The sequence below is a fragment of the Mesitornis unicolor genome, unplaced genomic scaffold (assembly GCF_000695765.1).
Source record: "Mesitornis unicolor isolate BGI_N332 unplaced genomic scaffold, ASM69576v1 scaffold7325, whole genome shotgun sequence".
NCBI classification, from domain to species: domain Eukaryota; kingdom Metazoa; phylum Chordata; class Aves; order Mesitornithiformes; family Mesitornithidae; genus Mesitornis; species Mesitornis unicolor.
In genome coordinates, this window is record NW_010184723.1 from 23251 (window position 1) to 50243 (window position 26993).

A 26993-nucleotide genomic window follows, 5' to 3' on the forward strand; every position below is an offset into this window, starting at 1 on the left:
ACTAATTCATCTGCAAATCCTCCGCTTTGCATTTTGACAGAGACGAAATGAAATGTATTCTTCTTGTTCTACAGCAATGGGTAAAAGAGCTGAAGTGGTCTTTAGGACTTACTAAGGAGAAGTCAGAGTTGCCTAAGAAGATTCTTTAATACAATTAATATAACCACAATACTAACACACAAGAAAGAAACTTGAAAGAGGAATTTCTGCACCCCCTCTGTCAGGCTGGTACTAAGACTGGCTAAAAGCAGCATGTTTTAAGGTCTCCAATAGTTAGTCTTGCTTTTAAGTGCACTCTTCTAAAAGAAATACACATTTATAGCACTGGCAATACAGAGCAGGCATATTACTTCTCTTTGGGTCTGACATGGTTTCCTTTGTCTCAACACATGAACAAAGTAACCCATGGATTTAATCTGAAATTCTTCTCTTAGGTTTTTCCTCTTAGCTTCTTAGTATTGGAAGCTTGTTGTGATGCCCTCCCGGCATCTCTTATATCCTAGCATGATGTGTCATACTTTGTCTGCATGTTCCATCTTAACACTTTTCTGCTTCCTTTGCATCAAATGACATGTAAGCAAGAATCAAACGAATTCTTCACAATTATATCCAAAAGTGATAAGCAATAGAAAAAAAATCATCTATAAAGAAATATAAACTGAGAGACATTTAAGTTGACATGTTATCCTGGAAAAAGTCTCTCAAAGTGCTTGATACTTCTCAGGACCAGGACCTACTATTGGCCTAAAGAAAAGGGAAAAGTGACATAAGTTTGACACTGACTTCATGAGAAAATAATGTTAAGATGGTCAGAAATAATCTACTTTCATCTCTGTTGATAAATTTTGATTAAATAAACTTTGAATATTTGCCATGTATTTTATGTCTTCCTCAAATTATGAATTAAAACCAGATTCTCCTCCCAACCCCTCCCAATGTGTTTAGTATATTGCAAAAATTTGTCCTGTGGACTCAACAAATACTATAACATGCAACAGGAATTTTAGTTTATATTAATTTATATATTCTTCAGTGAGAAAAGAAATTTTAAAGTGAATGAGGGTTGGTTTAAATGGAGATGTTTCTTAATATACGAAAAGATCTTGACTATACAGTAAGTTAGAAAAGAAGTGGTCATTTGTGCTGACTGGTAAACTCCTATGTAGTCAGATGGTTAGAAATTTATAATAAATATTCATTCTCTGTTTACTGCCCACAGTTTCTCTGTCTACCTACTATGCAATGACAATATGAAAGGCTTGAATCTGAAAGGTGCTGTCATCTTTCTGATCAGAAGATACATATCAGTAGATGAGAATGTAGACATTCAGGGTGGTAGCAAGCTCCTTGAATTTAGTTGCAGCAGAAGCACCTACTGAATACACAAGTCTACATTCTAGGGGAAAAAAGTCTCATTTAAATAGTATATGAACTCTTAAAAGAAAGTATCTTTCAGCCTAATGCAAACTGTCTTCATAATTTATAAGAATGATTCTTCCGACCTATTAAAAATGTGTAGTGTCTGTAAGATGCAGCATTTTGAAATATATTATATGCAAAGAGTAAATTTGGTGATGCCAGTGGACATTTCAGTCAGTGTCAACTTTAAGTTGTGTTTAAACTATAAACACTATGCACTCTTTATTCCCTCCTACTTTAAATGCTCAAATATATTCCAGCACTCACTCTACAGATGACTTTAAAATGTTTAACATTTAGGAAAACTAGGCATTTAATAAGTCTTCTTTAGACCTGTGAAGCAGGGATTCTTTTTGTAAGGCAGATAGTGAGGAAAAAGACTATTACCATTCCCCATTTTAAACTCATGGCATAATGCTGGGATTATTCTTGACTTCTAAAATTACTCTATGGGCACTTGGCAGGTACTTCAATGTTACAGCTTTCTAATTTATGATGAAGGCCAGCAAAGTTCTTTATTAGGGAGTATGAAGGCTTTTGCAGTATTATAAGCCACCTTGCTGCTCCCCTCCCTTATTCTGAAGTATATCAGCCTGTCTAACTTGCCTGCAACTTGAAACTGAGGTCCAAATCAAATGTAATCTGGAAATATTATGTGAATAAGGATCTCTCATGAGAATTCCAAATCTTCACATTTTGAATCAAGATAGAAATACTGATCATAGGAGTTTGCAGCATCTTCTGACCAACATCATGCTCAGAAAAACCTTTATGTAAATGTTTGAAGAAAACAAAATAAATTAGACAATGTCTGTTAAGTCCTCTCTTCCTTTCTTTAAAAAGAGGAAGACTCTTATGCTGCCTATTTCCTCCATTGACAGCAGTGATTCTTTGAGCAGTACAGGTGTTTCAAGTGTTTGATATCACTTTGCCTGCATTGTCTTGGGACTCCAGAGAAAGAGCTACCATGCTCACTTCTAAACCGTGTCCCTGAGGCACCATATCTAGACAGCTTTTAAATACATCCAACAGTGGTGATTCAGCTGCCTCCTTGGGCAGACTGTTCCAGTCTTTGATAACCCTTTCAGTGCAGAAGTTTTTCCTAATTTCTTATCTAAACCTCCCCTGGAGTAACTTGACGCCATTTCCTTTTGTCCTCTTGGTTGTAACTTGTAAGAAGAGACCCACACCCACCTCTCTACAGCTTCCTTTCAGGTTGTTGTTGAGAGTAATAAGGTCTCCCCTCAGCCTTCTTTTCTTCAGACAAAATAATCCCAAGTCCCTCATCCATTCCTCGTAAGACTTGTGCTCCAGACCCTTCACCAGCTTTGTTGCCCTTCTTTGGACCCTCTCCAGCACCTCAATGTCTTATACTGTGGCACCCAAAACTGAACACAGTATGTGTTTTCACATGTCCTCACCAGTGCCAGTACAGTGGGACAATCACTTCTCCAGTCCTGCTGGCTATGCTATTCCTGATGCAGGCCAGGATGCCATTGGCCTTCTTAGCCACCTGGGCACATCGCTGGCTCATGTTGAGCTGGCTGTCAAACAACAATCCCTGGTCCTTTTCTGCCTGGCAGCTCTCCAGCCATTCTTCTCCAAGCCTTGTAATGTTGCACGGAGTTCTGTGACTCAAGTGCAGCCTCGGCACTTGGCATTGTTGAAGCTCATACAATTGGCCTCAGTCCATCAACCCAGCCTATCCAGGTTCCTCTGATAAGCCTTCCTGTGACTTCCTATGACTGAGACAACAGCTAGAGATGCCATACACTGCTTCCATGAAATCCCAAACAAAAACATATGTGAGAGTGTATACTTTGAACACAATTTATATAATTTCTTCTCTTAAAATTAGCTTCAAATTTAACTTTTCAGCAGAGTCATAATAGCCCCATTGTGATACATGCTGGATAGGACAGGCCCTGTCTAACTTTTAACCAGCTATAACTTAAAAGCAGACATAAAAGAAGATTCAAACAAGGATAATACTTTCAATCAAATGAAATTAGTAATGATCATCTTATTAAACTCCCTAGGAAAAAGCTTGGAATCCAATCAGAAGTATAAATGTATGTACTCAACACTTTATGTGTATCTAAACTAATCAGTGTTAGAGTTCTACCAGCCTGCAGCAGATCCTCTACTATTTACAATAAGAAGAGAACACCTTTCAGAAAAGTAGGTGGTAGTTTTTCAAACAGAAACTATTTCTAGTTTGGCAAATTCCAAAAAGAGTTTGTTAAGGGCATAAGGGATAGCATTTAAACATCGAAAACTTAATCAGTAGCATACTTTAAGTAATCCCAGAGTAGAGGAAAAAATACAGTCAAACTGAGTAGCTATTTTATTAATTATTGCCAAATACTTACTAGAAATAACTGTCTTATGATTGAGAGTCTTGCTCCAAATACTATCCTCTATGTTGTCTTTAACTCCAAACTCATAAAGTGTGTTTGGCTTCAGATTGTCCACCACCGTCTCTGTCACTGGGCAAAGCTGAAAAACCCATTTCTTGTCTTTATCCTTTTCTCTGTAGCGAACTGTATAGAACCTGCTCAATCAAAAAAAAAACCCAACAAATAATTTTCTTAACAAAGAAACTTGCTGCAACCATTTTCATTAGAAATTATTAAAATTACTTCTATCCACCATTGTTCTTGTTCTTTCTGGCCCCTTATGGTTTTCAAATATCCAAAAAAAGCCGGCATACCTTCCCTGCAAATGTAGTGGTAGCCCATTTGTCTCCTACATACATTTATGCTCCCCATCCTACAAACCCTGACATTAGGAGTATCATATAGACAGCAAAAGAACAGTCTCCTTATTCACAAACAACCATGTGTGTGTGATTCTGACCACACAAACTGCAAGCTCATTTTTCAAGCAGTTTCTGTGATTCTGACATGTGCCAGAATTAGTCAATTGAATCATGAGTCTGTTAGTCAGGAAGACTTGACCAGTTTCTCAGAATCTTCTGCATCTGTCCAAGGGAAGGTGTTCCCCTCAAAATTAGTCCAAAAATATTCTCAGGGGAAAACCAGTAATAGTTGACATTTATATAATACATTCCTCATTCAGTGAACCCATTATGCATTGCCCACACTTCAAACAAGAACAGAAACCAAGACATTACTTTCAGCAGCTTATATCAATAGTGTGATGAAAGCTAACAGATTATGAAATTAAAAAACATTTCTACAGAAATTGCCCAATTGAATCAAGCAACACCACCCTTAAAAAGTATGAATGCAATCTTGACCAAAGTAAAACAATGAAATGAAAATTATAAAAGTTACACCACAAGAACTTCACTGCGTGCTACAGTCTTGCTTTCAATATAAATACTGTATCACTGCCAGAATGGCAGAATGCAATTTCTTCCTTTTTGTTTGTTTGGGTCTTCTGTTTTTGTAAAAACAGATCTCAGAGAGATTTGGCAACTTTTTAATCCAAGTATCACTGAAAATTATTACATGTAACATAAATAAAGCATGTCCATCATACATTTACACCAGCTGAAAAAGGATTAATTAATTAATTGTATTTTATCAGACTTCAATAAAGCAAATTAAGGCTATACAATAAACACAACTCTAAAATTCTGGGTATGTGCCCAGGACTCATTCAGAAGCTAAAAGAGAAAGAAATTCGGGTTGCGAGATTTATTGCAGGTATTATATAGGAAAATATATGGAGAAAAAGGATGGGACCTTGAGAAAAGAAAAAAAGAAAATCTTTAATCAACAGAAAAGCTACCAAGTACGTAGAACATAGAATGGTTTGCACTGGAAGGAATCTTAAAGATCATCCAGTCCAACTCCTTGCCATGGCAGGGACACCTTCCACTATACCAGATTGCTTAAACCTGGCCTTGAAGCCAGGGAGAGGGCATCCACAACTTCCCAGAGCAACCTGTGTCTGTGTCTCACCACCCTCACAGTAAATAATTTCTTCCTAATATCTAGTCTAAATCTACCCTTTTCCAGCTTAAAGCCATTACGCCTCATCCTGTCCTTCCCCGGCTTTCCTGTAGGCTCCTTCAGGTACTGGAAGGCCACCGTAAGGTCTCCCCACAGCCTTCTCTTCTCCAGGCTGAACAACCCCAACTCTATAAGCCTGTCTTGATAGGAGAGGTGCTCCAGCCCTCTGATCATCTTCATGGCCCTCCTCTGGACCCACTCCAACAGCTCAAGGCCCTTCTTATGTTGAGGACCTCAGAGCTGGACACAGCTATACGAGAGCAGAGTAGAGGGGCAGAATCACCTCCCTTGACCTGCTGATCACGTTTCTTTTGATGCAGTCCAGGATACAGTTGGCCTTCTGGGATGCAAGCACATATTGCTAAGTCATGTTGAGCTTTTCATGAATCAACACCCCCAAGTCCTTCTCCTTAGTGCTCCCCTCAGTCCCTTTTCCATGCAACCTGTATCTGTGCTTGAAATTGCCCCAACCCAAGTGCAGGATCTTGCACTTGGCTTTGTTGAGCGTCATGAGATTTGCACGAGCCCACCTCTCAAGACTAAGGTCACTCTGAATTGCATCACTTTCCTCCACTCTGTTGGCTGCATGACACAGCTTGGTGTCATCGGCAAGCTTGCTGAGGGTGCACTCAATCCCACTGTCCATGTTGCAGACAATGTTAAACAGCACTGGTCCCAATACTGACCCCTGAGGAATGCACTGGTTTCCACTTGGACACTGAGCCGTTAACTGCAACACTTTGAGCATGGCCATTCAGCCGATTCCTTATCCACCAAATGGTCCATCAATCAAATCCATACCTCTCCAATTTAGAGACAAGGATGTCATGCAGGACTAGGCAGATTATGTCAGATGGTCTTCCTTTATCCACCAGTGCTGTAATTTCATTATAGAAGACCATCAGATTTGTCAGGCACGATTTGCTCTTGAAGAAGCCATGTTGGCTGTCACCAATCACTTCCTTATTTTCCATGTGCCTTAGCATAGTATCCAGGAGGATCTGCTCCATGGCAGGCACAGAGGTGAGACTGACTGAGGGGAGACCTCATTAATGTTTATAAATATTTAAAGGGTGAGTGTCATGAGGATGGAGCCAGGCTCTTCTCGGTGACAAACAATGATAAGACAAGGGGTAACGGACACAAACTGGAACACAGGAGGTACCACTTAAATTTGAGAAGAAACTTCTTCTAAGTGAGGTTGACAGAGCACTGGACCAGGCTGCCCAGAGAGGTTGTGGAGTCTCCTTCTCTGGAGACATTCAAAACCCGCTTGGACGCCTTCCTGTGTAACCTCATCTAGGTGTTCCTGCTCTGGCAGGGAAATTGGACTAGATGATCTTTTAAGGTCCCTTCCAATCCCTAATGTTCTGTGATTCTGTGATTTTGTGATTCTGTGACCAGCCTGTAGTTCCCTGGGTCTTCCTTTTTTTCCTTTTTAAATGTGGGAGTTATGTTTTCCATTTTCCAGTCAGTGGGAACTTTACTGGACTGCCATGACTTCTCAAATATAATGGGTAGTGGTTTAGCAACTACATCTGCCAGCTCCTTCAGAACCCACAGATACATCTCATGAGGTGCACCTCCAGATTCCTTATATAGTCTCAAACCTGATCTTCCCCTATAGTGGGTTGTTCTTCATTCTCCCAGTCCCTGCCTTTGACTTCTATGACCTGGGCACTATGGCTTGAGCCCTTGTCAGCGAAGACTGAGACAAAAAGTTAAAGTTGTAAGGTCCAGATTAAAATGACTTTATAGACCAAATATAATACTGTCAAAGCATAAAGCTGCTTTTGCCAAAGTTACAGATGAGCACTTCCAGAGTAGAGTTCATGCAAAAGATGACTGCTGAGTACAGGGAAATTTCTACTTCATTATTAAAACACAACCTAAGACAAGGCAAGCGCCAGTCATGGAAAATATTTTCATACACTTTGTTTACACATCTCATAATAATAAAATCTGTTTTCTTGGGACCAAAAATATAGGTTCTCCTGTTTTAGTAGCTACAATTTAGCTCATTCAGGTATTCCATGAGGTTACAAAATTAAGTTTTATAACTTAATACAACATAACTCTCTTCATTAGCTGTACTACTTTGGTTTAAAACAAGACATAGTCTAACCCAACACTCGGAAAGGAAAGAAATATTATAAGTAGTGAATCTCCTTTCTCTTATCAGTTCCTAGAATTCCAAGTAATAATCTGCATCCTTACTTCTTTGATCTACAAATATTTCATATGTCAAGCAATGTAAGATCTAAATATCAGTTGGAGTGACAAAGAATGTGTTTTACAGGAAATTATTGACACATTAAAATGAGAAGAAATGCTCCTCCTTTATCCTCTTAATCTTTTCATACACAGTCACACAGACATTAGCAGACAAGAAAAGCTTACTTGAAATCTCTGTCACTATCTTGCTAAGGACATAACAGTAATAAACAAATCCCATCTGCAACATAAATGCATCTTGCTGGACCCCATACAGTCTTTTGGTAAGAGATTTAGGCTAGGTATTGATAGGTGTATTACCAAAATATGAATCATAAGCAGAAGTAGTTGCCTTCTTCCCAGATTGCCTCAAAGAGGAAATTTCATTTGCTTTCATCTTCAGTCTTACCTTTTCCTACCTGTTTTAGTTGATTGAGGCAGAAATGAGCCAATTGTATGTAATGAAAAGAAAATAGTATACTGATTAATTTCAGCTATTTAACAGTCTAAATGAATAGCTGCATCAGAAACAAGGAGGAAAAAATCCCATCAAAAATTTGTTCATAATGAATAGGCTTTTAAGTGGCTGTTCTCAATTGCTTCTACTGTAGAAAATGTTCTGCTTCTGAATACTGTCTCCACACCTGCGAATTCTTTCTCCATAACATGAATTAAAATACCAAGAACACTTGCATGTCAAAAACATATTTCACTAAAATTCAGGACTATTGAAAACTCTGACAAGAAGATTTTTATAGTTGTGCTAAACTGTACCATTAGAAATAGAAACACACACTATAGAAGAAATGTGCTCTCAACTCCCTATTTTCCTGTAAAAACTTCACCAAGGGCGTAATTATTTCAGTGGAAACTTGCCACAACAAATACTGAAAACACTGACTGTGATAACAATTTCCTGAACCATTTCAATAAAAAGCAACCAAAATGAAGTTTCGTTTAACGATTTGCAAGTCACAATCATTTGAGTATTAAAAATACCCAAATTGTAAACAACAGTCACTTTTGGGGAAATGCAATCATTTGTTTATAGAGTATGAATTCAGAAATGGCAAGTTTTGTTATTAAAGAGCAACAATTCATTTTTAAACCAGACCAACAAGCTGTCAACTACAGCTGCAATTTCAGAGCAATTTCAGTGCCTGACTGTGAACATTCTACTGACTATTTTCCTGTAATTGTAATTGCACCCTTTTTCAAAACTTCCATTCAGAAAAAAATATAATATCGAGCAATCAACACATATAATTGAAGCCACAAGAAAGCAGTAAAATCCAGTCACCACTCACATGTATCAGTCCCCTTGTATCAGTGACATACATGCAGAAAATTTGTGCAGCTAGCCTGCTATGTTTGTCAGAAGCTGCAAAACTTCTCCTGGATTGCAAACATTTAGAGAAACTTCTCCATAGATTTCCCCCCAGAATGACAGAAGGCAGGCTGAAGTCACACTCACATAGAGGGGAAAAGTACACTACACTTTCTCTCAAATAAAAACCTTCCCTTTATCTCTGTGAGGTAAGAATATGAAAACTTGATTGCACATCATAGGGCTCTAATAGCTAATATGAAAGTAAGACACTATTTAAGTAAAATGTATTTGGAACGGTTCTCGGAATGCTATGCACAGCCATGAATGCTAGTTCAACATATCAGCAAGGAGCTGGCACACTCAGTTGCACTGGGTGAGAATTTATTTTAATCTAGATTTTCAGCATGTACAAAGACCTGGCAATATTTAACTGCTTTTATTTTTGATTCTTCTTTCATTTTGGTGGTGGTTATAAAAAAGGGTACATTTTGTCAGAATAATGTTTATTCAATAGCACTTGTATTCCAATTTACAACAAATACCAACCAACATATTTCAGGGATCACTTCACCTCTCTTCCAGATTACGCTGTATAAAATATTAGAGCTCTTTTGTTAAACTCCATAAAAATTAGTCTCTCTCCCTCTCTCCCTAATAGGCCATGTTTCACTTATTAGAAGATACTTTCAAGCAAACTACCATGGGGACTATGGAGAAAATTTACCTTCTCCTTTTTTGCTAGACAACTGAAAGGTTAATAAACTCCAACAATTCAAACAGAAGGTGTCATGAGCAGGTGAGGGGTAGTGTTTCACTGTTCCACAGGGTTCACTGCTGCATTCTTGAAACAATCTCTGCATTAACAAACTTTAAGTATTCTTTCACAATATTCTGACTTCACTTACCTCCACCTATGATGCACACAAAGTGTGAAACATTGGAAGAAATAAACGTAAACCAAACTCATCATTTAAAGGAAGCCACAAGACTACAATAATACTCCATGGGCCAACCATTGTAGTGATTCCTGTATCCATAAATTCTGTGTAAAAGACTCTTAGCCTTATACAAAAGAATGCTTCTATGTTCAGATTAAGTAGTCAAGTGGTTTGTTGTTTTTTTTAACTCCACAGTGTAAAGCAGTGAAACCTTTTCTTTCTCAGCTTAGAGCTAGATTTTTTATTACACAAGAAATCAAAATATGATGACCATTTTAAAAAAGCAGCTCAGAGCATTTTTGCTTTTAAAATTAAGGAAATATTGCTCACTTCTAAGAGAAGCAAAATTCTAGGAGGGATAGGTAAAACATTAAGTTTTCATATATGAATGACACTGTCTTGCCAAGAATTCCAGTGATATTATTTCAATTGTTAATCAAATCTCTTTTCAGCCAGATTCTCAGAAAATGCTTGCACAGTCAATTATTTGGGCACAAATTATTAGATGCTGGAAATCTTGCAAGGCAGATGGTTTTAGGTCAGTTTGTATAAATATCATGGGTCTATTTAGAACCAGATCCAAACCAAAACTCCAAACAATTTAATCATAACTATTTTAGTCACACATAACACTAAACAAACAATTAAGCTTGGACATATAAGAACATTCCTATTCTGTGATTTCATGTTGCTATAGATAAAAGATTATTTTGTGCATAGAACAGTAATCAGACTTCAAAAAAAATTATTAACATATACATATATTTATTTATTTGTTTATAGTTAGACTTCATTAGAAGCACATCATCCATTTAGTATTAGAAATTAATAAAATATATAGTTTGAACTACTGGTTCAGATACTCAGTGTTTCACAAATTGGCACATGATGTTGATTATATTATTTCCTTTTTACTGCCCAGTTTACTTTAAAGTAACAGACACTGAAATATAAAAAAAGATGGAAAGAATTACATTGCTGATGGCTACCAGTTTTGTTTGCAAAGCACTTTCTAATTTAGTTTTTGCTTTAACATGATCACTAACATTCACTTTTTCTACTTAATTATTTTAGAAGAACAACTGAAATAAATTTAAGAGTTAGAGGTTCTGAAGAACAAGAGGCTCACCACCACCACCAGATCTTTCCATGTTTAAACAAGCTTTCATCATATACTTCCTCAGTGGTAACTCAAAGCATCTGAAACTCAAAAAGTTTATTTGCTGCAGTTTGTTCTCCTTAAGGAATTTTGCTAAATTTTAAATGCATTTTCTATGACATTGGTAACACAATGTATGCTTAAGTTTGCAGCTGCATAGTGAGAAAGATTTGTAGATGCATACAAAAGGAGCTGCATACACACATCTTACTGAATTTAGGGTTTTAAAACCCTTATTCTATGTGACATACAACATAAAGAGTAAGTATGTATTCTTTGTAAAACACAACATCTGTACTACTTGCAAATATGACATTAAGGTATTTAAATAATGGGCAAACAAATTTAAACAATATAAGTGTGAATTTGTCAAAGTTCTTAACTTACATATATTTAATGAAAATTTTCATTTAATGAAAAACTTTCAGGTTTTAAATTTCTATTTCACATGCATCTGAAAGCATGTTTGTCTTTCTATAAAATCCACTCACTGTAGTAAAATATAGTATTCTATGTACAAATCCTGGTTTTGCCTTGTGTGGAGAAAATATTTTCTGCTACTACCCCCAACTCCCCCTCCTAAAGAACTGGAAGTCAAACCACCTTTTTTGACCCACTGCTCTGTTTTGGAATCTGTGGAGTAGTTCTAACCAAACAAAAGGCCAAAAAAGTCTATACAACAGTCTATACTCTCTTTTTCAGACATAAATGGACAGTAAATATAGCGCAAGTATGTTTATTATGACAGTTTTGTCCGCTAATGGTTGTTTGAACACTGAAAGGGAGAGAGGAAACAAGTCTCTCTACTCTCTTAGAAATATAAAAAGAGGAACCGAATGTAACTGTTTAGCAGGTTGCCGTGAGTCTGCCATCCTCCCCCATCAACTACCTCATACTGATGTCAGAAAACAGAAGATGCTGAGAAAGCGAACTCCACATTGCTGGTGGAACCTTTCTAGTGTTATACAGTTTTCATCAGTTACATAAAACTGATTGCTTGAGTTTTTCTGGTTTGGGTCTTATTGTGTTGCTTTGTTTTGCATTCTAGTGCTAAGACTTTGATCAGAGATCATAGCCACTTGAAGGAGGCTTTAAAATTTGACCTTGCAAAGAACTTTGGTCTACATGAATGGCAATGATTGTCTTTGTTTCCATGAGAAATTAGGGTTTGGGGTTATCTTGCAGGAAATATGTAGCACTCTCTTTGCTTATGCCCTTAATATCTAGAGAGTTAAGCAACGAAAGAATGATTTGTTGAGAAATGGCACAGGAACTTTTTCTTCATTGGAGTTTCTTAAAAAACACTTTGTAGGTACAGAACACTATGTGCCCTCAATAAGTAAGCAATAACTTAAAATAAAATATATCAATACTCTTTGAGGACATGGCATCTCTTATTCAAAACTCGTTTGCTCAAAAATCTGGATCTTCTAAGGAATATCCCACTGAGATCACACTCACATTACAGAAAATGATGACCAACAGATGCATACTGTTCCATATGGTTTTCATATTCTGAGTCAGTAACATATTCAACTAACATATTATGCAACAGTTGTACAAAAGCCTAATGTCTATTCAGAGATGTTAAAAAATGAGGCTGAACACCATGGCTCCATTTCAGGTCATACAGAGTTACAAATTTAAAACTTGGTGGGATATTAACTGAAAAAACTGAGTCATAAAAAAAGAGGTCATAACTGTTACATATTGCCAATGTCAAAGATCAGAGGTTACAACAATCTTGAAGACGACTAACAGTACATTTCAACATGTCACAATAAGGAGAACATGCCAGATGAAAAAGGATCAAGTAAGTGAAGCAGACTGCCCCTGCAATAGATACAAATGATGAATCCATTATGTGATTTTAAGTCTTGTACTTCTAACAATTAATATTTTTTCTTCTATATACTGATTAGAAATATATTTGAATCCAATATCTACTTGGAATTATAGAAATACACACCATAGTCTTGTGGAGAACTGTTCTCATCCTTTATACTAATCACAGGGAATTTTGTTCAATAAAAGTGAACAAAATAAGAGCAACACTTAAGTGATCTTTTGATTTCTTCATTAATTTTATTGCTATGCTTGATTGTGAAATAGAAATCTGCTTATAGGTATATGCCCATGCTTCGATAAGACCATTTGTAATTTGATTGGCATGTTTTTAAACTAGCTACTCATGAGTGTCAGGGTATCTTTAGAGTTGAAATACAGGGAGATATTCAAACAAAATCAACAATACAGCTCTTATAGGCAAGTCCTCTTATGTGGTGAAAGGGAAATACATAGCTAGTACTTTGGTACAGCCTAACAACATGTCACTAAAATGGAAGGCATGTTAAAAGTAAATACCTGAAAGGAATCAGTAAAAAACACTTAACTAAAGAACCAGAATTTTGGGAGATGCACACCAATACTTGACACAACGACATGGTAAAAGCAAGTCTCTCACACAGCCATAACAAACATATAGAATATATTCTAAACATAGCAAGATACCAGTAGCACTGCACTGAGTGTAAAACATTACTTACTATGTTAAAGAGTTTGTTCAAACTTTGAGTCAATGCATGTTGAACAGGAAGAGACAATACAAAGCTGATGAAGGCATTGTGGTAGGTACAATATACTTTATGCCTTTAATCTTCAGGTAAATAGGCTGCTTTTAAAGTATTCTTCATTTCCACTGCACAATGGGTGCTGTAACTTTGGTGCTGACACAGCACATAGAGAAGATAGGTTCAATAGTAAAAACGGTGCTAAAATTATTATATGGGCAGAACTCTTAACAAGCTCCTCCATGATGAGCTGGTTTCTTTTATTTCTAACTATAGGAAATTATTTGCTTCTTTCTTGATTAAGAGATCAAAATTTAACCCTAAACTAACTTTTATTTATACTAAAAAAAAAGAAAAAAATCTATTAAATTACATGCTTGACTATTTTGTAAAATTCCATAAAAATTTCCGGTTTTTTTAACAGTGTTTGAAATTCTGGTTGGTGATGAAGATTCAAATTTGTTCATGAGAAAATTTTGAAGCTTGAAGAAGGTTAGTCCAAAACTTTTGGAAGGCAAGAAAAAGGTCATATCAGCTACATGGAATGAGATTTTTAACATAGTCTGTTTAACATCAGTTTAACAATATCAATTGAAGTTTTATTATCAACACCAACGTAAGCAGATTCATGTCTAAATTAGCTACAAATTAGAAAAAAATCAGACAGATGGGGAAAAAAGGTGTTCTCAATGTTTAATGCAAGATGCATTTTAAAAAAACCAAAAGATAATAGTTGCAAACCAGATGTAGATGCATCCCAAACATGGATGCTCAAAGTTTCTTCTTGGTTTTACAAAATATTGCTGAGTTGAATGGAGCTTCATAGGATGTAAATGAAGACAAAAAAATTCTTCTGTCATAAAAAAAATATAAAGAGAATACTGAAATGAAAGGGCAGGGAAAACATCTGTACTAACCTTTTCAATAATTATAGCAGATGAATTTTAGTCATCTGCCAAGAGCCACCTAAAGTGTAATAGTGCTCTTAAATGAGAAGCTACGCAGCTCTATGACTTCTTTTGAAACTGCTACCTGGTGACTCTTCCTGAGCTTCCCACCTGCTGTAGCACTCGTTAAATATTTATAGTAAAAGAAAAAAGTTGTAGTAGAAAGGACCTTCTTTTACTTACAACAGAAATGTAATGAAAGTTGTACAGTATCAATATCAGGAAAGCATTGCAGTGGTAAGACCAAATATAGGAAACAAAAATCAAATAGCATTAAAACAAGACATCATTCCTGTATCACAGCACAGTGAAAGTCTTATTTTACTCCTATTTGACCAACTTTAAACCAATATATTTCCTATGATTTAACAAAGTTTCTTTCAATTCATTCAGATACAAATGAAGGTAGAGCCAACACCATTGCTTTAAGAACAAATGATCTAGTGTGAAATAACAAGATTTGTACTTCAGCATGTAAATGTGTGACTAAATTTGTACTCAAGTAAAGTTTTGCAAAGCACTGATTCAAGTAAATGAGAAAACTTACTTTACATTCAGAACTATTGATCTAACATTTTAATTTCCACTGTAAAACTTATTTCAGTCATACCAAATAACTATACTGGATTAAATAATGATCATCATAAAAACAGTTTTCTGTTCTGTTACCTGTCACTAGCACAGTTACTTGTTGCTGTCCAGTCATGTTGAGGGTTGACTAGGATGCCCCAAGACAGGAACACAGAGGTTGGTGTAAGAGTGCCAACTACCAGCTGCAGAGGCTTTTGAGTCTTGGTCCGACCTACATAAGAAACATATCATTCCAATTACAAGTTATTTTCTCCTTCCTGTATTATGTAGCGGAAAGTTTTTGCAGTTAGATAATAAAAGAAATGAAAACCTACTTATCTTCTAAATTTGAAGGGAAAAGTACAACAGTTCTCTCCCTTTACTGTGGTCACAGTTCCTAATGTATGATTTTAAAAAGGGAGCAAAGACGGTTTCTGTGATCTGTGTGTTGGCTTCTTGTTGAGGCAAATGAAACATCTTCAAGGAAGGGAGACTGCTCCTTCTCTGAAGCCAATTGAGCATGAACAAGAGGAAAGAAGTGCAGAACCAAGTTGGCATAAAGAAAGGGAGGATACAGGTGGCAGGAGCACAGATTAGAAGACTGCTTTAGAAAGCAGGTATCAGACACACAAGCCTCAGAATGACTGAATTTTTTAGGTCCCCTCTGGAATTGCACAGCATAGGTTTCAACCCAGGAATAAACTGAAAGAGTTCACTTCCAGACTTGCAGATCCAGGGCAAAAATAAAGGAATTCTTGCTATTACTTGGTAGTTAGGAAGATTTGTTTACTAAAATTTGTTTCTAATTTGTATTATTAGAAGTTTTCTCCATTTCTCCTTTTTTTCAGCCTATGTTCCAGTTAAACCTAGTTTTTTATAAAGGGTGGTTTTGGTATGCATAGTATGAGAACAAGCTATACACAGATGAACTTCAAAGCTCTGTCTCTCTTGGACTGCTTCACAGAAGGTGTTACATTAGGAAGATTCTCTTTGCTTGTGACAGAAATAGTAATTTCTTTACAGGATTCTTAGTAACACTGCAATTATGTCTGTAGATAATTACTTTCTACAGCATTCTTCATCAAAAATATAATTCTTCATCAAAAGTACAAAAATTCTGCTGGTTTAAACTGTAGGCAGATCTGAGTCTGAGTCTGAGTCTGTGTCTGTATCTGTATCTAGGGGCATTTTTCTCTTTTTACCACCTACTACATTCAACATGTTCAGCTTTTGCACAATACTTAACTTCACTCTGAATGAAGTAACACAATTAAAATTAGTATTAGTGGTAGTTTGGGAAGAATAATCTCCATACACCAGGTCATTTTATTTCAAAACTTTTTTTTTTTCATGCTCTTGTGACCTCTTTAAACATCAGAAATTAGTATTCTAAGTTTCAAGAATTAGAATTACCATTCTAAGTTTCAAGAAGAACTTTTAACAATAACAATTTTTAGATACTTTTTCATGTTTTGAACACCACATGTGTGATTAATTACTGACTCGGAAATACTGTCCTACATTTTACCTTCCCATAAATGCAACTTGTGCATCCCAGTCAGACACCTACAGTTACAAATATCCTTTCAGAGAAACCCAATAAAAAGTTCTGTCTTCCTTTATCTACTTTAAGAAAGAGATGCAATAATGGTAAAATACCTGAACAAGATTTCTTGTTATTTGAAACACGTGCTGGTCTTACTGAAACCAAATACCGTGGCTCTGCATCTGTAAACGAAGAAAGCAGCAATTATTACAGATATGCTATTAATTTAAGAAGGGATTAACATACAATTCAAAAGAAGAACTCCAATGTTCAGTGAATGCTTGACACATTATCCAATCTTTGTGATGCTTCAGCATGTTTGCTATAAAGTTTATTCACCAATCATTCAGAAACTTTCTAGCCATTTGGAAAAATAATACAAGCATGCACAAAAGATTTGACAATTCTTTTAATGAAATTAAGAAAAACAAGTTTTACACAAACTCTAACACATTTGAGAGACATCTGATGCAGCTTGGATGACACAAGCACACATGGTAGGAGGCCACAAGTGCAGGTATATTCATGTTTCTGGCAGTGAAAGGCAGATAACTTAATCTTGCAGCTTAAAATATTAAATGCTTTGACTGAAATAGTGCTAAGATGAAGACTTTAGTTTGGGAAATTTATCTTCAGAAAGAAGATTTTCCCTTATTCTTGACATCAGATGTCAGTGATTTCTGTCCTTCTCAATTATTTTAAACCAAGCTCTATTCTCACCGAACTGCAACAAGAGAAAAAAAGTCATAGAAGCTCCCAAAGAGGCATGCATTTAAGTCACTGCAAATTCATACTATGGGTTTATTTTAATTGTTTAATGTTTTAAAAAATGGGTTTCAACTCCACCCAATATAAACGTAACTAAGAAAACACTGAAAATAGCTGCTTAAAGTAGTGTGGAAAAAATAATTAGTTAAAAAGAAAAAGCAACCCCAAAGTGCAAATATCTGTTCATTTACAAAAAATCTTTTTTTAATATTTAGAGTAGCACACAGATCTTCTAGGGTCTGTGCAGTCATATGGACTTTTTTTTGCATTGAGACCTAAAACCAGAAATAAGTGACACTAAAATAATTTGTTTTCCCTGTACTTTAATCCCAATTTTCTGCTGTGCATTCATGACCTCTAGTGAGACTGTTGTAACTCTCTTAAAGTATTGCAGACACTTAACTTCAACAAAATTAGTTTCAAGCATCACCTTGAAAACTCATGAACTAAAAAGTCAGTCTTCCAAACAGCAAAAAATTATGTTTTCATCAACAAAATGATGATGCTGAAAGGGAGTCATTCAAAAGGTTTGAAACAGATAGTTTTGCTCTACTCCATCACTGGAAAAATTCATTCTGGCTGAAGTACGAAATGACATGTGTAGCAGTATAGAAATAGACTACCTGTCAAAAAAAAGTGTTAACAAGAACTCTAAATTTCTCTCTGCACATCTCAAAGCTACAAAACCTGGTATTTATCAGGAATCATTAGTTCTAACAGGTGATTTTGTTCTGTTACACAGTGCTCTCAGTGGAAATATTTTGAGTTGGTGCTGTTCATTAAGCTTCTTTGTAGATATAGCAAATGTTGCCTTAATAGAGAATACAACACATTCTGATTTTCCAGAGAACTTAAGTTCTTCTGATACCACAATCTATAAGAAGTATTTAGGAAAACAGGCTGAGAAAAGATGTTGAGAGAGCTCTGCTATAGAACAGAATGTTTAAAAAAGTACCACTTGTCTGGTTTAGAACCACTGAATTTAAGACTATATTATGATCATTGTAACTGAAATCAGAATTTGAAATTATCAGAAGAATACATTCAATACCTGACTTACACTAAAATTCTATTCTGAATGAAAAATACATCTTAATTTAGAAATACGGTTTGCCATTCCTGAACAGAATCACTACAATACAGGTGTTAAAAGTACAGCAACCGTAGTTCAACTTAAGTGTATCAGTTTGATGCTCATTATCAAAGTATTATGCACAGACTGACAAACACAGACCTTGAAATGCTTTTGTTCTACACAGAGATACATTCTATACCTAGGGAAAGGTGGACAGCTTGCTTAATATCATATAATGATCCATATAATCTCATTTCAGGTTTAGAAATAGGAGTTCTTTCTTAGCCTTCCACTGCAATTTAACATTTCTCTTACTAAGTTCAGAAGGCCACTGAGTTTTCACACTGATTCAGTCATTCTGCTGAGAAATGTACGTATCAGTCATCATCATAATATGGAAATAATCTGATGCTACTACAACTCAATTAATTTTCAGGGACTCAGAACTTTGCCCTACTCATGCATTAAACTCCATCAAGTTGCAAGAACTCTATGATCATCTGAGTTCCTTTATGATGCCTATACATACATAATCCACTCTACAGCTCCATGTTCATAAGTGGAAATCTTGGGGAGACATGAGTAACATAGGAGGAGAAAAAGAAAATTCTGTGAAATACAGAAACCTAAATAAAACCATAATTTATCTTGTGCTATTCCATCTTAATGCTTAGGGGGTAAATTAAATTGCTGAGATAAGATCTAATAAGAAGGGTGACCATAAGACTCATAAAAATATGGGTTTCTGACTGTGTGTCATTATGATTCATAGTATGTATGAACTATTTACACTGAAATATATTTCAAAAGAGAAGTGCATTTCTAAAACAAAATTATGACTTCAAGTAAATACAAAACAAATCACAGAGTACAGACAATCCTGTTCACAGCTGAATACTTCTCATTTTGTATGAACTATGCTTAATTTTAAAAAATTATAATTACATAATTAAGGTTAATTTTCAAATATCTGGACACAGATCCATGAATACAGCATCTGCACCCAGAAATTGTTTTAATATACATCAGTAAAACAGAGATACATACTATACAGATGCAAGATACAGATCTGTCTGCCTCTCAACTTGTAACAATCCAGGATGTCATAACTGAAGGATCCCAACAGAACAATGCAAACTTTAACAAGTTCAGTTTGAAATACATTTACAAATTTACTATGAAAAGTCTTAGTAGTTCCTTGCTGCTTAACACATTCTTGAAGAGCCGCTACTGTAAGACTAACATAATAAACTCACTTGTTTGAACCTATTACTTCCCAGCCCTCCTTATTAAGACTGGAATGACAAATATCATGGCTAAGAGCTCCTTTCGGCTGGCACATAGCTATTTCTTTATGAACACCTTGAAATTGCATATCAATAACGAAGTCCTAATAGTGACCACTTTTAATTCTTTAGCCACAAAGTACTACAGGAAAATGCCTAGATGCGCTAGTAAACAAATTCATGCCTGATTCTTAGTGATGCAGTTCCCTAAAAGTGAGTTGTTCTGGCAACTCAGTTGAGAGGCAACAATACAACTTTGGAATTGCTCTTTCAAGTCTAAATACTCACAGCTGAGTAAAGCAATGCCACTTTGGACCAAAGCAGAACACTCCAGCAGGCATGTACACCTAACCAAAGTATTATTGAAGCAGGAGGAAAGACTAGTCACACACCTGAGGCACTAGTATTTGTAAATTATTTGTAAAGTATTTGTATCTATAGCATTTGATACATACAGTAGATATATGCATATCTGTTCAGTATATACTCTTACTTTCCTCCCACTCCCCAAAAATATTAGACAGAAGCATTAAGTCATCTTGGTTTTGGTTTTAAACATGAAGCCTGCTACGGTTCAATGAACTGTCAACAATCAGATGCAATAGTCTTCTGATCTCTTTCAATTACTCTGTACTTTTTCAGCCAGACAGCCTGTAAGACACACTCTACATGTTCACACAGGTATGTCTACAATTTACTACAAAAGAAACACTTAAAAGACTGCAAAGTTGCACAGAGGCAAACCAGCACTTTGGTGTCATTATAAAAGAGAAGAACAACTGTTTGACTAAGATTCTGTAATATTAGTGATATAAAATGATTTTAAAAAACCCACCAACAGCTTCCGAAGACCATCAGAATATAATAAAAATATATGCTGCTGACACATCAAACTAATATAGGAGAACACTTCCATGCGCCATGAGCTAAGCTACCAAATCCGTGGCAGCAGGCAACTAACATGGACTGCAAAATGCTGGCAAATTCTGCTTATGTTCAAGCATATTATTTTAATTCAGTTCAGAGTTCAGCCAGTAAAGAAGTGCAGTTTCTAATATTACAAAACAATGTAAGAACGAACTGACTAATGAACATAAAAATTCTAAGTTTTAAAATAAAGTGTCACAATGCATCATTAGAACTCATTAGACTAGCAGATTCAGAAATCAAAACGGGTTTTTTTAGATTCCTAAATCTGAATTTAGGGATTGCTAAAGATTTTCTACAGGGTGTCATCAAGAGCGAAGGCCAAAGGCCATAGGTGGAGAAAGGGAAGGATCCAAGTGTACTGTGGTTTAACAAGCATGGGAAAAGAGAGAGAAAAGGGACAAAGGGGCTGGTGTGAATGAACCTGCTGCTGGTCAGTAAACTTGTCTAGCTGGAGGTGTAGCTGCTGACATCCTCCAGGTCCTTCAGTCCACTAGGCTCAGCTAATATTAGCAACAAGAGTCTGGTTTTTTTGGCAAGCTATTAGAAAGTGATATACTTCTGAATTAATGTTCATATTATTTGGCATCTTGAAAACCATACGATTAATACATCTTCACATTTCTGGGAACTGACCAGATATAAGACACTGTGCAGCAAGATCTTTTAGCTAAGCACTGCTCTAGCACGCATCCCTGAATTACACTTCCTAAAAGGTGTTCAAGCTGGCACTAGAATTCTTCCCTAGATATATGTAAAATTCGGCCATCATTTATTAGGATTGTTATAAAGCAGGTTTGCCAATATGTTCTCCTTTTACACTGTACAATCTGGTTCAGGTAAAGGAAAGGTCAAAGCTTGGCCCAACTCTGAGCCGGTTTTAGAAACTGAAAAGATAATTAATTGTATTCACTCTGTTAGCTAATTGCTTTTCATTCTTAGAAACTTTTCCTGTCTACAATGATTTCTTTTGGTTCCTCCAACATTGCCTCATCATTGTAATTTACCCTTCACTGTGATTCAAATCCATCTATCTAGCAGGGCATGAAGCTGCTCCAGAGTTTGTAAGCAGATGTCACACCTTCTGCAAAGCCATGTATCTCTCCTGGAAATCCCAGGAAAGTTCAAAACCTTATTATTTTTTTTTAATATATTCACATGTGGACAAATAATTTAATAAATTAATAAATCTGCTGACTTCAAGTTTAGTGTTAGCACGGTCATAAGAGGTTTGTGACCCAGTAGAATATCTGACAATAAATCTCATCACAGTGATAGGGTGGGAAATATGGAAGTCATGGGCCTTAGGTATATACATTACTGTGCATATTGTGCCATTATTAGAAAAATAGATTTGTCATTTCTTCATTCCTTGTACTCCAGTTCCAATAAGGTATAATCATCCCAAATAGAATACTGATTCTGCTGCTCCATACACGAAACCAGGCAGTCAGAGATAAATGAAGAAAATGTCTGCAAGGCAGTTCATTCTGCTGTGTAGACCTCTACTGTTTGCTATAAAGGACAAAGGACATTTTTAAAAATTAATGCATTTTAGGGAGGGAATGATGACTTACTTATATGCAAAGTCTGTATGTTTTCTTACATTGGTCTAACTACTAACTTAATGAAATAATTTTTTCTCAGTAGTGTCCACAGTTGATTGAATATCTGTACCATCTTCACTTACAAATCTTCACTGAAAAGACAATTTTAATACTACTAGGACAAGATCTAGTTTTGTCTACATCAGAGATTCCATTCTCCTAGATCTAGTGTCTCTCACAGGAGATAATATTCTAAAGCAATATTTCTTAACCAATTGGGAAAACATATCTTTTAGCAACTAGCAAATGCCCTTAAATCTCCATTTCTAATCTTCATATTTCAGCTACCAAACCAAATTAAGGTTGTGAGCAAAGTCCCTAAATTGACTGGGAAATGTATTCTTTTTCCATGAACCACTAAAATGGATAGGATAGGAGGAAGGATTAAATTGTGTTAATCTTGGCCTAAATGGGCCACAATGTCTCTTCATGTTTGGGAATCACTCCTTCCACATCCTGTTCAGCAAAAGCCACAACCAACTACTGTTCACTGCAGCCTGTAAAGTTCATCTGCTCTCTGTACAAACTGCATAAATCAAAGCATGAGAGGAGCAGAAGAAGGGGTTCCCAGAGTGAATGTAAGTATTATCATATAAACCTAATTGTTCTGATTGTGGAAAAACCTGTGGAACCCACTGAAGTTCTTTTGCAAAATGCACTGTGGCACTTGAATCACTAGACTATCTAGAACATGGAATAGACAATTTTTAGTGTGAAATTTAAAAAATGCATTATTTTAATGTGAAGATAGCATATTGGGCCAACTTAATCACATATGAGATGTACTAGGAGTACAAAGATAATGTAGTATTTTTCAGCAATAGCATCCAGGGGCTTTGTATCTTTGGAAAGTATATCGAGAGTATTTTTATTGTTCCTCTACAATAGCTTATTTTTTCTAACATCCACATAAAGTGTGTGCTGAGCTGAGTTCTCTTGCTGCCAGAATAAAATCTAACCATTGTTCCTAAAACTAAGAACCATCCTGCAATTCCTTCAGTTTATGCCAGCAACTGGTCCTTGAAACTGTGGGGAGTGCTAGCAATCATAAGTCACCATAAAATAGAGTCAAAAGCTTGCTTTAGCATATATTCTGTACACACTTGGAAAGTACAGTCAAAGCTGCAGCTAAGTGTGGTATTTAATGTTAATGAAATTGAAAATATTATGTGCTTTCTGCTTTGAAACTCCAATAAATGAGTGCACAAAGCATATAATCTAACCCTAAACCTCTTAACTCAAAGCAATGGCTCCAATAATTGTACTGTTAATTGCCTTAAATAAATGCTTGCAACTTAAAGTACCAATTGCTGTTAGCTTCTTTTATTCCTGTCGTTTCAAAGATGACATTTTCTTAAAGCTGGAAATGCTAGTCTTTCTATCTATATTATGATTCACATTGCATGACAGAAGTCACAATCATACATTCTTTGCCACTAGGAATCTGACTGACAACTTTTATTAGCATGAATGATTTAAAATTTTTAAGTTATTCTTCTTTAAAACAATTAAAAAGGAAAAGGAGAGTTTTCCCCAATACTCGGGCCTTCCCCTCTCCAGATATACTAGAGAAAATGTGTCCATTTCATTACAGGCTGTATGCATTGTGGGTTTTCTCATCTTCTGCATTCTTTGCTACAAGATTTTGGTTGCTTAACAGCAACCTTTAATAAATATGCATATGGCTAGCACTCTGATGCACTGCAGAACTAAAGAAAGCTGTCTACAGTTTCCAATCTTTAGCTATTAATGTTAAAGTTACAAAATATCAAAATTCCTTATGTTCCAGGTGACATTCAGCTTTCTGCTTTCATACAGTTTCACAAAGCAGTAGTTAATAAAACTATTAAATAGGAAGTGCAAATGATCTGCACACGACATTACATTCAGTGCTTTTTCCTCTTTACAAGAATTTCAGAGGAAAATATTAATCCCCACTACTCCTGAAATAAAACTAGTCAGGTGTTACTTATGCCCAATTCACAGTATTCTACAGAAAATCCTGTACTCCATTCTTGGTGAACTCATTAAAAAGTTACACATGGGATAAATCAGGTAAATCAAACACAGCTCAAGTGACAGTTATGAACTCAAACACCAGACTGGTGATAGAATTACAGAGAGATCCCAGGAGTACAAACTCACAAGAAGCAAAAAGTCAGCCTACGGTGATTTAATGGAAGTCTCTAATATCTTAATTATTCTATGTCTAACATCTTATTTATTCTTTTTTATTCTGCAGTTTTCAGCCTCCAGAACTGCCGTAACTGACCACATAAAAAAGATAGCATTTGTTACTTCTATCCTTGTGCATCCCTTCTTCCACCTTGTTTTACACCAAGATCACTGGCATTACAATGATGAGGGTAACCCAGATTCATTTAAGGCTAGAAAAGACTAAAGAAAGCAGCAGAAAAATCCTCAGAGATTGAACAGGTTTCTTAAAAGATCGAATCCTGATAAGTCAGTTTTAATCATTCATCAGACAATTCTAACTAATCCAGTTCTATTATTTTGCTACCCTGCCCATGCTGACATAACCTCATGTCAAAGAGGCAAACAAATTCCCTTTTCCCTTCCTATCCCAAGCAACAGGATATAACATTCTTGATGTGGTTCAATCTCTTCCGTACAGCTCAAAGAATTTCATCCATAACTCCTGACATAGAAATGATAGGTTATTCTACAACATTTAAAAGTGAAATAGGCCTCTGCCAGAAAAGGCATAATTTTGGTATGAACATTTCTAGCAAGGGGAATCAACCACGCAGTTCCCAAAACTGTTTCATTGCTTCTTGTACCATGTGTTATGCACTTCTCCTTTGCATTCTACTTTATAACTGCAACTTTAGGCAAATAATCCCATTTGTCCTGTCAATATAGTACAATCTCTTAGTAGAACGAAAACTATCAAAACAAATACCAGTAGCAAACTTTTTCAAACAACAAGAACTTCTTGTTCTCCGTGAAATATCTCTTGATTCCACTTTAATCTGAAATTCTCCCAGCCAACCTTAATCAAACTCAAAGAAACGCTGTGCAACAACTGAATAAAAACAAAAATTAAGAAACCCAAAGGTTTATATTTTCCTCACTCCTTTCCCACAATTCTTGACAACAGTAGCATGAAAAGCAAATATGCCTTACCAAGTTCTGTTATGTAGGGTTTTCCTTCCGAAGGTAAAGGAATGTACTGATTAGAGAAGAAGTTGCTCCCATAACCCAGTACAAAACCTTCTAGTTTGGTGTTCTGACTTGGTCGAAGGTATCTCATGCAAACGGTGTCATCTGTTGCATTGATCTGAACTTTCAGATTCTGCCTTTTCACTGAAGAAAGGGTAAAAAAAGACATGGTCAGAATGTATTATCTTGTAATCATATATTCAGTAATGGAATATAACAATTTAACAATACAGGGCTGTTTAATTTTCTAGTTGCAAGCAACTGAACAGTTGCTGAAAGGTGGAGTGTCCTGGAAACTAAGTGTATTTTTAAAAGTAAAGTTTTAAAAGTTAAAAAAACTTCTTTTTTTTTTGCCTATGTTGGGCTGGAAATGTAATTTCCCAGTTGGAATTACACCAGGACATCTAACCAACATATATACTTTACTCAGAAATACTAAGAAACTTTTTTTAAACATTCATTTTTATGCTTTCCAGGGGAGCAGCACATAAAGCAAAAAACATCTTGTATATCCATCTACAAAAATTAGCTTATAACAACACAGAATGACTTCATAACAGAATAATCTTTTTCCTTTCTCCTACAATTTTACAACAATTTTAATATTCCTTTGTCACTGTTAGTTTTATCATATTTTCTGAACTGCTGAATGCCAATGCTTTAAAAAACAAACAAACAATAACTTTTCCCAAAACTTATGACACTGGCACTTGAAAAACACATTTTGGGTTACTATTCCTCTTCTCATTTGCAAAATATAAATTTGTATTCAAAACAGATTTTCAATGTCTCTCCAATTATTAGTGCTGAAATTAACTTTTCAGGAAAAAAAAAACCAAACAGAAATTTACAAAATCATTTTATTTCAGGAGCTAAATCCAATGAGAGATGTATGACCTGTCATTAAATAACAGGGTATACTGTTAAATAATAGTATAAAATTAAATTATTAAATAACAGAGCAATACTGAACCTCTTTTCCTTTTCCTTTTTCTCTTCCTTTTCTCTTTCTCTCCTTTTTTCCCTCACTAACTCCCTCACATTCTTCCTATCTCTCTCTCAAAAATAATTGCAGACTGATATTCAAAGTTTCTTTAGACACATAGATATTGATTCTCTGGCATCACCCCAGCCTACCCTCCTTTTTTGGTTTTGATTTTTTTTTGGAGAAATTCTAATGACTAGATTTGCTGAGAGGCCACAATCCCCAAACTGTGAAGATTATTTAGTAGTACTGTCAAGCACCTGCAGCTGGCTGCACACTGAATGTAAAGACCTAAGCCAAACACTTTGTGCCTCTTCCCTTTATAGAAAGAAGTGTACAAGTAAAACTGATGGAAAACATCTGCCTTTGATGAGACTCTTCCTTTATCTGAAGACTGATCAAGTAAAAGCACTCAGCCAGGAAATGATCACAATTTTCCAAAGCCAACTCAGCCAGGTTGCAGAAAACTGCAAGGCTTCCAGAAAA

At 35.8% G+C, this 26993-nt stretch overlaps 1 protein-coding gene across 1 annotated transcript; it reads right to left on the reverse strand.

Moving 5' to 3' along the window:
- Positions 1 to 3791: 3791 nt before the first annotated feature.
- On the reverse strand, positions 3792 to 25666 carry LOC104540706 (target of Nesh-SH3-like; the record flags this gene model as incomplete). Its single annotated transcript, XM_010184572.1, has 4 exons — positions 3792 to 3973; positions 15230 to 15362; positions 16790 to 16858; positions 25487 to 25666. Coding segments are annotated over 4 exons (564 nt in total), but the record flags the coding sequence as incomplete, so codon positions are not given.
- Between the last annotated feature and the right edge of the window lie 1327 nt (positions 25667 to 26993).